This window comes from Ixodes scapularis, unplaced genomic scaffold (genome assembly GCF_016920785.2).
Source record: "Ixodes scapularis isolate PalLabHiFi unplaced genomic scaffold, ASM1692078v2 PGA_scaffold6__148_contigs__length_123643588, whole genome shotgun sequence".
Classification (NCBI taxonomy): domain Eukaryota; kingdom Metazoa; phylum Arthropoda; class Arachnida; order Ixodida; family Ixodidae; genus Ixodes; species Ixodes scapularis.
In genome coordinates, this window is record NW_024609881.1 from 29,399,128 (window position 1) to 29,413,694 (window position 14,567).

At 44.1% G+C, this 14,567-nt stretch overlaps 1 protein-coding gene across 1 annotated transcript in view; it reads left to right on the top strand.

Annotated features, from left to right (window-relative positions):
• The first annotated feature begins 964 nt into the window (after positions 1-964).
• Positions 965-14,567, top strand: part of LOC120839607 (meiosis-specific with OB domain-containing protein) — a 65,410-nt gene continuing 51,807 nt past the window's right edge. The window contains exons 1-2 of the mRNA XM_040209919.3: positions 965-1,311; positions 6,559-6,690. Coding sequence (XP_040065853.3) covers positions 1,149-1,311; positions 6,559-6,690 — 295 coding nt within the window. The 5' untranslated portion in view covers positions 965-1,148. The remainder of the gene's footprint in view (positions 1,312-6,558; positions 6,691-14,567) is intronic.

The following is a 14,567-nucleotide window of genomic DNA, read 5'->3' on the forward strand; positions in this document are numbered from 1 at the left end:
ATTAGTGAGGATGAACATACGGTTACAATTAGAAACTTTCTGAGCTTCATCGTAGTCACTAAATAAATAAATTTTAAAAGGACTCGGAGCACTTAGGAAGCGCGGTGGTGCGCTAAAGTGAAAGCCTGACGGCGCAAAAATGCGTCCTCGCAATTCCTCGTTTTTTTTTTTTTTTTCTTTTTTTTTTCAGTTTTGCGCGAATGGTGTTTTTAGGGTACTACCGCCTTACCTATGCGCTTAAAGCCTTTCTAAAATGTTCTGGTTTTACATGACGCTCGGCAAGTTTCTATTTGGAACCATGTGTCTATGTTCACTAATTTAATATTTATTTAACACATTTTAGCTAATTATCCGGTCTTTCGTGACTATTGTCCCCCTATATTGCCCCTCTGGCCGTATAAATCACATTCGCGACTGCATTAGTTTAGCGTTTACGGCCTTTTTCAAATAAAAATCCTGCATTCCAGCGACGAAAACTGTTTAGACTTTTTAGCAAGCTTCAAACTGCCTGCGATGCTGAAAAGATATTAAATCGTATGTGCAAGCATCTAATGATTTATAAATTAAAGTGTTTTCAAGTAGTTTAGGTCCTTGTCTACATTTAAATGAGCATATTTAAAAACTTCTGTATTCGTTATATACTACTAAGAATCAAGCATAGGGATCTTTAAAAACTTATTATTTTTAAGATTAACATGTAAATTTAGCTGAGTTGCTTGATCTCAAAATCGGAGACAGCAGACAAACCTGCGAAACTTGGTTTCGGTTTCGCCATTTTCTAACATATCACCGTTGTTTACAAAATATAACGGTGATTTTGCTTGCACGCTCCTAACTCTCTTTCTCAAGTTGTCATTTTAAAATGCATTCTTTTTTATCGCTTGTGTATTTAAAAGCAACCTAACGGCTTTCTTCTTTTTTTTTTATTATTATTTGTTTTATGAAATTTGACGAAGCAGACGACCAAAAAAAACCACCTACGCAGACGAACGCTACGAGCTGACGAGCGAGTACAACGGTCGAGCACTTCGTGTCGCAAAATCCGAGCTATCAATGCGACATTTTCTCAGAAAAGTCAGAGTAGCTGCTTGCAAAAACGTTTAAGAAAGGCATCTTGTCGCAAGATTGCTGCACTTGACGCATTTGCCATGGCCAGCCGACCTACCGACGCCGGACTGCTCGCGAAGTTGGAGCGTAGTGCTTCGGCGAATTACACGCCGATCGCGGACTTAAATAATTGCATCGCCAAAGTCACCGTTATAGGGATCGTCATCACGAAACAGAGCCCACGGACCATCTCTCCGAATTCCGGTAAGCTGATTGATTTCTTTTTGGTATATGCGCCCGAGTTCGGATTCAAAACAAGTTACTCGTCCGGATTTGTGTTGTGTGGCTGTTATCGAATTATCGTTAACTCTCATCTATTCTTGTGAGGTATGCAAAAACAATTGCTGCCTTTTTCTCCTCAAAGATGAACTTCGCATCGCCGAACGGTCAGTCTCGAGTTCAAATCTGGCGCTAGCGGTCAAGATCAGATCAGATATACCGAAGTTTCTGGGCTTGCCGATATAAACGTGAAAGCGGTTTTCAGAATTTGCAATGGGCCTGTTTCTCTCGGCCAGGAGGCGCTGTAGGGTCCATCGTTTTTATTGTTAACGTGAAGCGTCAGCGTCCCTTCATACACGATCTACGGACGTAAACTGGCGTCTGTCAGCGTCCCTCAGTGTCTCACCGCGGGCGCTAATGCCCGAGTCCCACTAGAGCGACAAACAGAGACACCCGACACAGTCAAGCCGCAAATACACGTGCAGCATGTACTCGAAGGTAACTTTGGCAGTCTTGCAATCTCTCAATTCTCGTGATGCGGACACGAGGTCCAAACACGTTGTACATTTGTGTACAAAGTTACGTTAAGATCTTAATTTCCGCGGCAGCTGTAAACGTAACAACAACGCTTAAATCGAGAAAAAAAAAAAAGCTGTCAATGTGATTTTGAAGACGAATGATTGTAATAAATAAAATAACAAAACAAAAATTCCTTCAGCCTTTTTACTCCGGTGAAGGAAGACCAGCGAAGCTGAACTATGGTGGGAATTAAGTAATGGCCGGCCGCAGGTCGGCAAGAAAGGTTCGAAAAGTTGCCGCTATCTTTGAGCGACGGCGGCAACCAGACAACCGGCAAGTGGGTTGGCTGGTTGCTGCCGTCGCTGAGAGATGGCGGTAGCTGTACAGAGTTCTGTGTCATCAGGTCATTTGAGGACGGACACGATCCTGGGGAAACTATCCCTTAACAGCCCCGCTAAAAGGTCGGTACCATAGAGTTATTACAATAAACGCTAGAGGCTCAGCTGGCGCTAGTGTCTATGGGACTTCCGGTTGCAAATTGAAGCAGACAGCATGCAGTCTAGATTTCCAGCCTCCCTGTGTATTCGTATGGGAAAACGCGCGTGAATTTTGTCTCTTCGCCGAAAAATAACATGAATAACTTTTGTCATTTCAGTTGTACCGGATAGTATGTACCTTTATTAATATTGTGAAAGTGTAATTGCTTTAGTTACAGCATTTTTTCTTTACCACTGAACGATGTTAAACTTCGCTATATTTCAGGCCCAAACTTATGTTCCATGGCAGGTATGTAGAAACGAGCGACGATTCTAAGCAAAATAACAATCGAAAGAAATCTAGAGTGTGCTCAAAATTCGCCAGCATTCCGTTTGTGCTTATATATTGCTAATATGCCTGCCCTCTCACTATATGAAAATCACCCCGTCGTGCATCTTTACGAGTGGTTAAAAAAACGTTCGAAACGTAAAGAATAAAGTATATGGGCTACGAAAGGTGTGTTTTCTTATTATTTCCTATGTTGGGCAGTTTTTATCGCGCGCCTGTTCTCTGGCTTCCCCCTATTTGCAAAGATTTGGAGCGTGCGGGTGATGATTTGAACACAGAACAAGCATCTTCGCACATATTCACGAGCAGGAAGCATAAAGCAGTATTTATTTATTATAAATCGGACTATATTACGTGACTTTCAATTTGTTGTGATCGTCGGCAAGCAGAGTTACTTATCCAGTGTTACTGAGTAGTTCTTGCCGTCTCTCTTCGTTTTCCACATGTCCTTCGTTCGTTTGGTACGTATATCCCCCATACTGGAAAGCGCCGACGCAGTGTTCGCGCTAACAGTGTCCGACAGTGCACATAAATACATGTACGAAGCGGTTTTAGCACCGTTTTTCATGCCACGATTTTTAAATAAAAACGCCGTAACTGACCAATTATTTTATCTGCGTGTCTGGGAAATGTTCCAATGTGCCTAGTAGGTACGAATTATTCGTGATATTTGCTCTTATAATCGAGCGCAGAGAGGAAATGCACTCGCTTTTTTCCGTAGAAATGCATTACCGGAAGTGAATTTCAGACTGCTTGCTGTCTGCTTCAATTTGCAACAGCACACTAGCGCCAGTTGAACCTCTAGCGTACATTATAATAACTCTATGGTCGGTACGATGTGTTCAGATAAGGGCGGTCAAAGTCATGCCTATTTTTCTTTTCCAAGTAAATTTTTATATGAGGTAGCAAAACATGTCCACACAACGGAATGGGCCTTACTTTTGCGCGTCGTAAAGGAGGTGGAACTACGGTTTTCTCAATCGCGCGCAGATGCAGCTTTGAGGGCCACAGAAATATAAAAATAAAATTTTCTAGAGCGTAAATATTTTCGTGTATAAAGCACGCCAACTGGTCTATTTGAAGGAGCTAGAGTTAGTTTATTTAAGTTTATATTTCAAGTTATACAAAAAGACGAACCTGGCCTCTTGCGCAACTTTCATATTTAAGCCTTTTTCGGCGATTTTTTAAGACCTTAGAATTAGGTTTCTAGGCTGAATCCTTTTGTACAAAGTATATCATGCTTTGTTCTTTAAAAAAAGAAGTTAGCACTCAACTATTTTAAGTGATGTTTGCATTGCGCCCGGAAATTTTCGAAATACCGAAAAAGCCCATTATTGTGCGCCAATTAAAAAATAAATAATAATTTTCGAATCTAGTTAAATTTCCCTCGACGAACCCTTAAAAACAAGTAATTCAAAATCCGTAAAGAGAAAAAAAATACATGTAATATTTTGTTTTAAATTAGAGAAGTAATCGTTTTGCCAGGTCTCGGCTGCAGTCAATTACCGTTGGAGGCTATTTTTTTTAATTGTCGGACTATATTGTTCCTGGAACACCGCATCCACAGTGGCCGTAGTTGTTCGCGTTCTCTCCCAAACACCACAAAGCATTATTAAAACAAAGAAACTGAGTTTTTTTATTTTATTGATAATTTTGTTTGTTATTGTCTATGAAGACTGAACTTTACGGCGCATTCGAACCTTGGGCTGTTGTGCTTGATTGATTGCGCTCCACTGCACCACTTTCCCAGGGTAATATTTGAACGAGGGTAGCCCGTTGACAATATGATTCGATTCGTTTATCTAGACATCGCTATACTCTGTTTCTAATTATGATGGATTGTAGCGGACGTTACGAGCTACACAGCCAATGTAGCGCATCAAGGGACAACTCGTCACGGCGCCCCCTCAAAGGTCGCGTGTGACATGGTCGCGTGTGACACACGATATTGGATTGACTTGTATGGCTCGTAGCGTCGTCCGTGGTCCGTTGTAAGGTGAAACGAAGCACATAAACAGGAGACGATGGGAATCTTATGCACCAACCGATGGCGGACATGGCGAGGGCGGAACAATAGCAGGATAATTGCGTCTAAAACAACAAAAGAAAAAAAAAAGGGACGAAGATGTGAAAAGCTATAAATAGCAGCAATGAACCAGCGTTGCGCCTTCGCGCAAGTGATGACTCTAGTGTTTTGTAACGAACGCTACTGCACACCGGGTGATGTTACCACGCGACTGAAGGCTGAACTCGCTTAAACCATGGTGTTGGGTGATTTCTGATGTGCTTGAACAGTGGGTAAATGGTCGACATTTTGAATTCGCTCGATATTTTATGTGTCGTTGCCCAATTCATACAATTTATCGTATAAACAAATTCAAAAACGTTTTTGCATTAAAAAATTAAAAAAAAATCTCCGGACATAAAAAAAAGTCGTAGATCATGAAGAGCTATCGGTTGTCAGTCGCATTTACGTGTACCGCCGGTGTGATCATGTTGTATGGTAAATAACTTTAGTAACATTGGGCAATTTTAGAATAGAGTACTCAAAAGCTTTGCGTAAGCAGAAAATAGCGTCGTCAGCGCGCATACGCCATACCCAAACCGCGTTTTGAATTGGCGCATACCAACGAATCCCTTTCATTGCACACGTACAAATTTGGGCACGTTATTTTAAAACTTGCAATTAGAAGTTCATTAATTTTTTTTTAAACAATGGATAACAGGTCAGTTGTCTTAAACAATATTGTTCATTCCCTTACTTATATTTGATAAAAACTCTCAACTATGGCACCTTGAGCGATTGTCTGCGAACGTTGAGATATTGTCAGGCAAACACCTGATCAACACAACAAAAAACAAAAACTACTTTCTGACAATAATTAAAAGCTTTTTTTTTTTTTAATGCGAAAGCATTAACTGTCCCATGGAGCGAGCTGACGTCACCGGTTTGAAGCGCGCAAACGGCACCTAGTTTCTCCAACCCCAAAGGAGAGAAGTAAAGCTGATGGATAAAGCCTTCGGTTCCATTGGCTGGCGCGCTGAGGTGAGGCAAGAGATAGCAATGCCTTTCTTCACTACCTTAGAGTGCGAGGATGTGTAGTGAAAAATACCTTTTTTTGGAACGTGGTGAGAATGACCAGCACAAGTGATCGGCGTGCAATAAGAGGAAAAGGTCTAAGAATTGCAACTCCCCTTCCTTAGGCTTCTCAAAAGTAAAAGTTAGCCCGAAACCGCACGTATGAAAAATGTCCATAATCGTAGTAATTAAATCTTGATCCGCAGTCATTTTGTATAGTAAAAGAAAAACCATCTACATATCTGAACACGTTGGTAGCAGGCGTGGACTTAATAGCTAAATCAACAGCACGGTCGATTTTCGCAAGAAAATTATCACTTAAGACTGGCGCGACAGGAGACCCAATACACACCCCGATTTTTGTAAAAATACTCCGCTTTGCCATCCGATGAATGTGGAATTTAAATAAAATTGCAGAAGTTCAAGAAAACTGTCTGTAGTCACCCCACTTGAGTTCCGGAAAGCAATTTCATCTTGGGATCCAATGCAGGCCCTGACTGAGCTAAGTAAAGGGTCATGAGGAAGGAAATAGAAAAGGTCTTGTACAATCTACGCTTAAATGCACTGTGCATTTGCACAGTGCATTTAAGGCATTAAAGACAAATGCACAAAATGCATTTGTCTTTAAGGTTTGAACAACAGTTTCAGAATTCTTAACCAAGAAGGGATCTTCAATCCGCAAAGCGGAGAGGTGTTTTTGGAGAAACGCCGACATTTGCCGTAAAATAAAACGCGCGGATTCGGTCCGAATTATTTCAGAAGAGGTCCGTGTGTTCTGACGCGCGGTGGGGGTTACCTTGACGTTGCAGAGAAGCCCGACGAACGCTGCGTTCTCAACTTCACCCTGAGGGACTCGCAGCGGGACACCGTCAACGCCGCCTGCTGGGGAGACAGGGATTCTGTCACGAGCATCGGATCGGGCTTCAGGATCGGAGACTGCGGTAAGGATTCCCTACGACGACTATGAACCTTTTTCTACGTTTTGTTAGAGTGACGAGCGCTGTCTGTGGGGGGTTCTCTAAGAAGTACAAATGAAGGGCAGCCCAACGTGCTTTCTCCGCCCGTCAGAACACGTCGTGCCATCGGTTTTCATTACTTTTTATGCCCTATACGTACTACATATGTGCTCACAAAAGAATCGTTGAAAAAGACGACATACCCGTGAAGTGCTCAGATTAGAGAGTTTTAGTGGATCGTACCCTGCGAAAAGCGGGCGCGTGTTCAATACAAGCTTCGAAGTAACGCCACGAGCTCCCGCTAGCAAAGCGAAGCTCTAGTGGAGCGCGAAGAAAGGGTCAGGGGAGAGTGTATGTCCGTCCGCCGTCGGGTGCACGTGCTCCTGCTTGTGAGCTCACGCGCTCACGTGCTCGTGTAGGGCAAAAAAAAACGCATCTCCACGTGGTGAATGATGTTGATTGGGGCGAGGCTCTGGTGCTGCTTGTCTGCGTAGACGGCGAGCCGCAGCATGCCGAGCCTCTCGTTCGTTTTCATCCATGTCAGAAAGAGAATGTGTGGTATGGAACGTGGTTATATACGCATTTGAGCATTTGACCGAAGCGTGACATGGATGAAAACGAACGGAAGGCTCGGCATGCCGCGGCTCAACGTCTACGTAGACAAGCACCCACCAGAGCTTCGCTCCAATCAAAATCATTCACCATGTGGAGATGCGGTTGTTTTCGTTATGTGGGGAGGTCATGGGCACGTTACCAGTATAAAGTAACAGTGTTATAGTTGCAGTTATCTAGGGGGGAAAAGTAACTTTGTTACAGTTACCGGTTTCAAAAAGTAGCGTGTTACAGTTACAGCTACTGCAAAAACAGTAACGCCGTTACTTTCTCGTTATAGTACAAAAATTGGAAGCAAGGAATCACAAGCCAAAATAATATTATTGTATTTGTTACATTATAGTAAAAAGAAAGGTAAACTGAGAAATTAGGAAAAAAATAAACCCGAAGGGTGTTTCTTTTTTGCATCATGCGCCGTTTCAGCATTTTGATGTGCATAATTTATTTGCAATAATTGTTATAACTTAGAATCAACCGTTTTTCGAAATTTTCATCGGCCCGCGTCAGTGAACGTGTTGGTTTATTTGTCACTCTGAAACGAATGAGGACAGATATGGTCACATAACTATGTTATGGGATATTCGCGACCCAAACAAACATGGCGGCTGGGAACAGGTCGCGTCGGCTCGGCCGGACCGCCTGAACGGGTGGCGTATACAATTTAACAGATTTTGTTTGTTAAATGCTCTATTTTATAGATATTTGAACTGCAACGGTTAAGTGTAGCCGGTGCGCATAAACTTGCAGAGCATAGTTTTGTTTTCCTGGTGCTTTTTGTCATTTTCGTGTCAAACTTTTGTGTCTGCGATTTTGTTCAAAACCGAAACTATTAGCGAGTTCGTTTCACGACACTCGTGCCCACGCGTGCCCACTCTCAGCGTGGAGCGGGTTCGTTTCGGCCGGCACTCCACGAGTGGTTGCACTCTCCGAGTTCGTTTCAGCGCTGACACCCCACGCGTGCATGCACTCGCTGCACCGAGAAAATCGGGAGTGCGCCAAAATGCAATCCCGTCATGCCTCGCTCCGGTGGGGCCGGCGAGGAGCGGGAGCAGACGACGAGGGTTCGTCTGCTACGATGTGTCGCGGAACCGAAAGAAAAAAAAAGAAAAAAAAAGTAGATTTTCTGATAGAAATCGCGTCCCGCGGGCAACGAAATCAAACGCGAGCTTGAATTGTGAGCGTCTGCTATGTCACGAAGGAAGCAATTGACAACCCGTGATTTATTTGCAGGTTTTAAAGGGATACTGAACCAAAGAATTTAGTGCCCATAATAAGTGGCGCACGTTCTTTTCACCAGCTAGCAGCCGCCGGTGTGCGCGAGCACACGCAACAAAAATGACGTCACAGACCTCCATTCGCGGTTGAGATGACAGTGAAATGCATGGGCTTCGGACTGAAGGAGAATAAAGACAGGCTTTTCATCTCTACAAGTGAAAGCTACGTGCTTGTTAGACCAATTCATCGCTTACTTTTTACACCAGGCACCACTGTGTAGATGAAAAACTTGTCTTTATTCTCCTTTGGTCCGAAGCCCATACATTTCGCTGTCATCTCAACCACGAATGGAGGTCTGTGACGTCATTTTTGTTGCGTGTGCTCGCGCACACCGGCGGCTGCTGGCTCGTGGAAAGAACGTGCGCCACTTATTATGGACACTAAATTCTTTGGTTTAGTATCCCTTTAAATCGCTCTGTTGCCGCACAAACGCTGAAATATACCAGTGTGTAAAGAAATGCTCAGAACAAACGGAACAGCGGCCCCCGAGATGTCTATCACCATCCGTGTGGGGGTGAAACATTTAACATTTGTCGACAAAACTCCCCCAGCAGAAACCTCTGACTGCGCAATAAGCATCAGAGAAAGCTAAAGATGGAGACTTTACCCGAGGATTGGGCAACATCATCATGTTTAACATTTACCTACGTCAGCTAACTTGCCCCGTCGTATTTTGTTCGAGAAAGCTCTCGTTCTCGACGCCCTCACCAAGGCTAATATCTAATATACCTATAATGACGATCCAAATCGAAAGTCCCAGTTTTGCTGGATATTAATACGAATAATACCATGCTCAAACGGATCAAGCTTCTGCTCGGACAGCATCATTAGTTTTCTTCAGAGTAAACGGTTATAAAAATTGAAAGATCGCAACCAGCTGCTTTGTAGACAGCTGGTTGCGGAAATTTACGCCGCCTGTAATTATCTCTACGGCAGCCTAGCTGCTTGAAGTCATCGCAACTATAAACTACAGGTTGCAGCGACCAACGTTCGTAGATAAACGTTGGCAGCGACTGCATTCTCGCATTCCCACGCATCACTCCGAACAGAAAGGCGCTAGTTTCGGTTTGAAGTCGGTACCTTTTCTACAACGTAGATGGCGGCAGCGTCAGTCTTCTGCACTCGGTGCATTTGGCGGGTTCGTTTGAGTCCAGTTTTCCGTGCAACACTCTGTGAGTGCGATGCATTCTGGGAGAGAACTTGAACGGTGCCAGTGCGTGTGAAACGAACTCGCTATATGGGCTCCGGGACACCTCCGGGGAGACGGTAATAGACTCTAGTCAGTTTTGATCAGCTAAGGAAAGCGGCGATGGCTACAGAATTGTTCCACCGAGAGTAATTTTCAGCTAACTCGCATGCCTCGACCATGCGACTTATCTGTCCGCGAAATCGAGCTTTTGTGCGTATCCGCGTTTACGAAACAGCTCCAGTCGTCTGCTCGGTCAACAACACAGGCTGCAGGAAAATTACGAAAATTAAGCAAGCGCTTTTTGAGCCAAGGTGCATGTTAACCCGCTGGCGCCCCACTAAACAGCTGATACTCGTATTTCAATTCAGGTTTTAGTAGCAATCGACATGTCATTTTTACGAATATGCGAGTACCATTCCATTTAGCGCTCTTTGGGCGGCACCATTTTGTTCGACGGCAGCGCCCTCTCCACACATCCGGGAAGTTCAGCGGGTTCGGAGGGGTAAAACGAGAGAGAGGGCACGCGCCAGACTCCGCTAGCAGACGACAAACCGGGAGGTTGCCATTCTCCATCTTTGGGCTGTATCGGCGGACTGTACGGAACATCGAACTCTCGCTCGTGGCTGCCGTTGTGAAGTGGTTCGCGTTCTTTGAATAGTTATGGCTACTCCAAAATCAGCCTATAGCTCTCTGTTGTTCTATTTTGCTAAATGATCAACTAGCATATCTTTTTTCCGTGACTTAAATAGCAGTTGAGTCAGCCGGCTGTACTACCCTCAACTAGTGCGTGTATTGCGGCAGGAGAGCACGTTTTATTTATTATTTCAGACTTCCACTCAAGGTCGCTAAAGGCCTACACCAGTGCGAACTTTTGTATAGTAAAAAAGGTACAGCAACCGGATTTATTTTTCGCCAAAGAGACCGGCCAATCTGACACAGTTTTCCTTATTTTTTTATTTTTTTTTTATTAGCACGCAGGTAACAGCGCCATTGGGCCCTGTGAGTCTTTTTATCTAGCATAATATTACACGACAACTCGCATACCAAAACCTGCGCATATGTGCTTGAAAGTTCCAAAATGACGCGATTTTAAACAGAGTTTGCACGCCAGCCGGGCGCTAGCTACAGCCCACTCGGCGGAGCGGACGACGTGCGGGTTGAGAGGGGGAGTGCATTTTTTTTTCTCTTTTACCCTCTCAGCTATGACCCTAATGGAACGGTCTATTTTACTGCGTACTATGGGGGGGGGGGGGGGGTCCTACTAATGCAATATTAGTATATTCTTCGGGTTGAAATATGAGCTTAGTTGACTAGCTATTATGTGAACTGCTGAATGAAACAGACAGAGAGATACTACTTAAACTCAGCCAAATGTTTCTAGCCGGCAGCACGGAGACGAATGTGGACAAACTGAAGAGAGTCTTCATTGGAGATTCACGCAGAACCCCTCTGCATTGAACTTGACTTCAAATCCTGAACGGAGAAATTGAGTATCCTTTGTGGCCGGACGACCTGAGCAATGTAGACGTATATTGCTGCTGACTTCGACGGGGGTATGATATAAATATTGGAGGCGCGATAGATCACAATATCGTGACAGCTTCTAACTTTGCGAGATGCGTCCCCCACCTTTTGAAAGCAGGCAATTTCCCTCATTAATCGTATGCAGCGAGAAGGTTTTCCGGAATCAAGTAATTGCAAAATCAACGCTAGTCTTTCGGTATGGTCCAGAGGCTTTTTCGGCGAAAAGCAGCTAATATGAATAGCCAACGCACCGACCGGCGTGGGTGGCTCTATCTTAAAGCTAATCGAACATAACCAAATTCAACAAAAGCAGCTATCGAAACTTCCCATTCACTTAAAGTGCAACTTTGGTGTTCCCTCCAATGGAACAGCTCGTCTGTCGTCGTCAGTCCACTGTTCTGCATCCTTATTAAGAAACCACTTATCAGTTACCAAATGCTTTGAATGTGATTCGAGACAAACAAGAAATCAAAACGTTTTTCCGCGATTCCTCCCCATCCAAGAAATCGAAAGCACGCGACCGTGTGTTGTGGAGTAAACGGGCTTTCAAACACGTGATGAAAGAAAACAATCTACTGAGGCTTCACCACACTAATGAACTTTCAGGCAAACTTAAAAAAATATCCGGACCTTCGTCAAATCAGATTGTTCGCCACCGCGCCGACAACACGTGCCCGCGAAAGCCGTCAGAGACGCGGAGAGGCGCAAAGCGACCTGTTCCGTCTGCTTCCCGGTTTTCCCGCTTGGTGGCGTCCGTTTTGCTGGAGTCGCGAATACTTGGAAGAAGGCCTAAACGTAGCATGTCAAACAGCTTCCAAAGAATAACGGGGCAAATGAGACATTTAGCTTCTGGTGCTTTACGAGTCTACGATGACCACCGTCTATGTCCGAAATGCCAACTATGGAAGTCGTGTTCACTCGAGCGGCTCCGAAGAGAATGAATAAGTTAAACAAGCGCCGGTTTTCTGCACAGTATGGGGACGACTTCCTTGAAAACTAATAGGGATGAGGAAATGGCGAACGGATGGGTGTAAAAAAAGAACAGTAAGGACATACCCCAGACGGAATACCCGGAGACATCGCACGACCACCGACACCCGCAGAGCATCCCCACGAGAGAAGAGTGAGCCAAAGTCGGTGCAACGGACATTGTCTGCCGCCCCTACCACCGAAGGCGTCGCTTCCTTTATCTCCCGGTTTCGTGCTGACTCGTCCGTCGTCCATTCTCGGTCGTGGGGCTAAACCAGGCAATTTTTTTGTTTGTTTTATTAATGCGTGGCCAGGCTTCTTCTTCTTATTATAATTATTATTATTTTTTTTTTGTCAGCGAGGAGTTTGGAGAAAAATACTTCAAGATGGCAATTTCTTCATGTCCGCGGCAGAGGGTTCTAATTTATATAGTAAAAAAAAGTAGCTGTAACGGCCGTAAACAGTTACAGTTACCCTATAAAAAGTAACAGTGCTACAGTTACAAGTTACCAGTATTAAAATAGTAACGCGTTACAGGTAAAAGTTACCGTAAAAAGTAACTAGTTACCAGTAACGCGTTACTAGTAACTAGTTACTGCCCAAGACTGGCTGAGCATAGCCTCCTATCAACTGAAGAAGCCTGGCAGACCGCCACGAGAAGCGGCCGCCGAAATGGAAAAGGTGGAGCGGCAGACAACGGATGAGAGGAGAGCCACGTGACCGGCGCCCCGCTGCGGCAATACGCCGAAACACACCTCTCCCGAGCGAACAAGTGTGTTTCGGGTCCTCGCCGCTGCAAAAGCTGCGCGCGGACATCCAGTTTCCCCGAGAAATGGTTCTTTGGTGCTCTGTGCAGATCCTCGCGCTCCAAATCTGCGACCAGGCACTATGGCTCAGTCGTCGAACTGCCAGGCGAGGCTATGGTTTGAGCGATATGGAGAGGGGGAAAGAGAAGCAGTGGGGGGAGGGGGAGGGGGGGGGGGGGGGGCGAAGAGCTTGCCTCTTTGGTGAAAAAAGTTCGACTGACGCAGTAGCGCAGCGGGATGATCGTTCATCGGAGGAAGAGTTCATTCCACCTCGGATATATGGCGCTACTAAAACTGAATATAGGGCAACTTTGTTGATATGAGGTTTTTGGTTGATTTCCTCTCGTTGAAACGACGATAATTGTCAAATCGAGCGTTAGATTGACACCTTGCCAACTTATTACATTGTCCCCAGGTGTATGCCTTCGAACTTGCGCTGTGGCTAGAGTCTAGTCAAATAGAATTGAATATTAACAAAACAAAATATGTTATTTTCAAGCCTGTGCATAAGCAACTCTGTAGTAACTTCTCGGTACAATTTACAAACTCAGAATTAGAAAGAGTGTCCTCCCTAAAATTTTTAGGTGTCTGGTTCGAAGAAACCTTAAGCTGGACAGACCACATCAATCATATTCGCTCTAGCATATCCAGATCTATTGGAATCTTGTATAAACTTAAACATCTCCTTCTCTGTTGGCTTAAGTGCCAACTCTACTACAGTCTTGTGCAATCTCATTTACATTATTGCTTACTAGTTTGGGGAACTACAACAAAAACAAATCTACACTAGACTATTCGGCCTACAAAAAAAAGCTGTTCGTTGCATCGAAAACCTTCACTATACCGATCATTCAGCCCCATATTTTGTCAAATATCGAATTTTAAATATCCATCAGCTCTTTCTTTTAAAGCTAGCGATGATAATATACTGCGAGTACAGCAGTGACCAAAATGAATTTTGTGACATCTGCCACCCTAAAACAACACAATATAATTTAAGAAATGAAATATACACAAAGCCCAAAATACGGACGAATTATGGCTCCCAAGCTCTAGCGTATAAAATGCCACAGCTTTTGAACGATCATCCAAGTGTTTTTGAATTAATGAGGAATGCTACTTCCCTTATTGCCTTCAAAGGTAACATGAAACGCTATATTTTACAACAGGAAATTGCGTTTTGGTTATGCATTGGGTTGAATAGCGTATAATCAGCTCTGATCACCGTTATTTGTGTTAATTCGCTTGAAAGCTCATTGCTCCTGCCAGTTTGTACTTTAATAATTCATTTTTCTGTAGAAGGATTGTTTCGTTTTTCGTTTCGCACAGTGACAGATTTTTTGATAAGATTTATTGTCGTTTTTACTTGTGTTCATTTCTAGTCTGTTTTGATTCTCTGCTGAGCAATGTACAGGGTGGTGCGGCCTCGTCAGGTAAATCTGTTTACCTTTTGGTTCTCCACCTGAGACTCAAGGAGTCCAAATAAA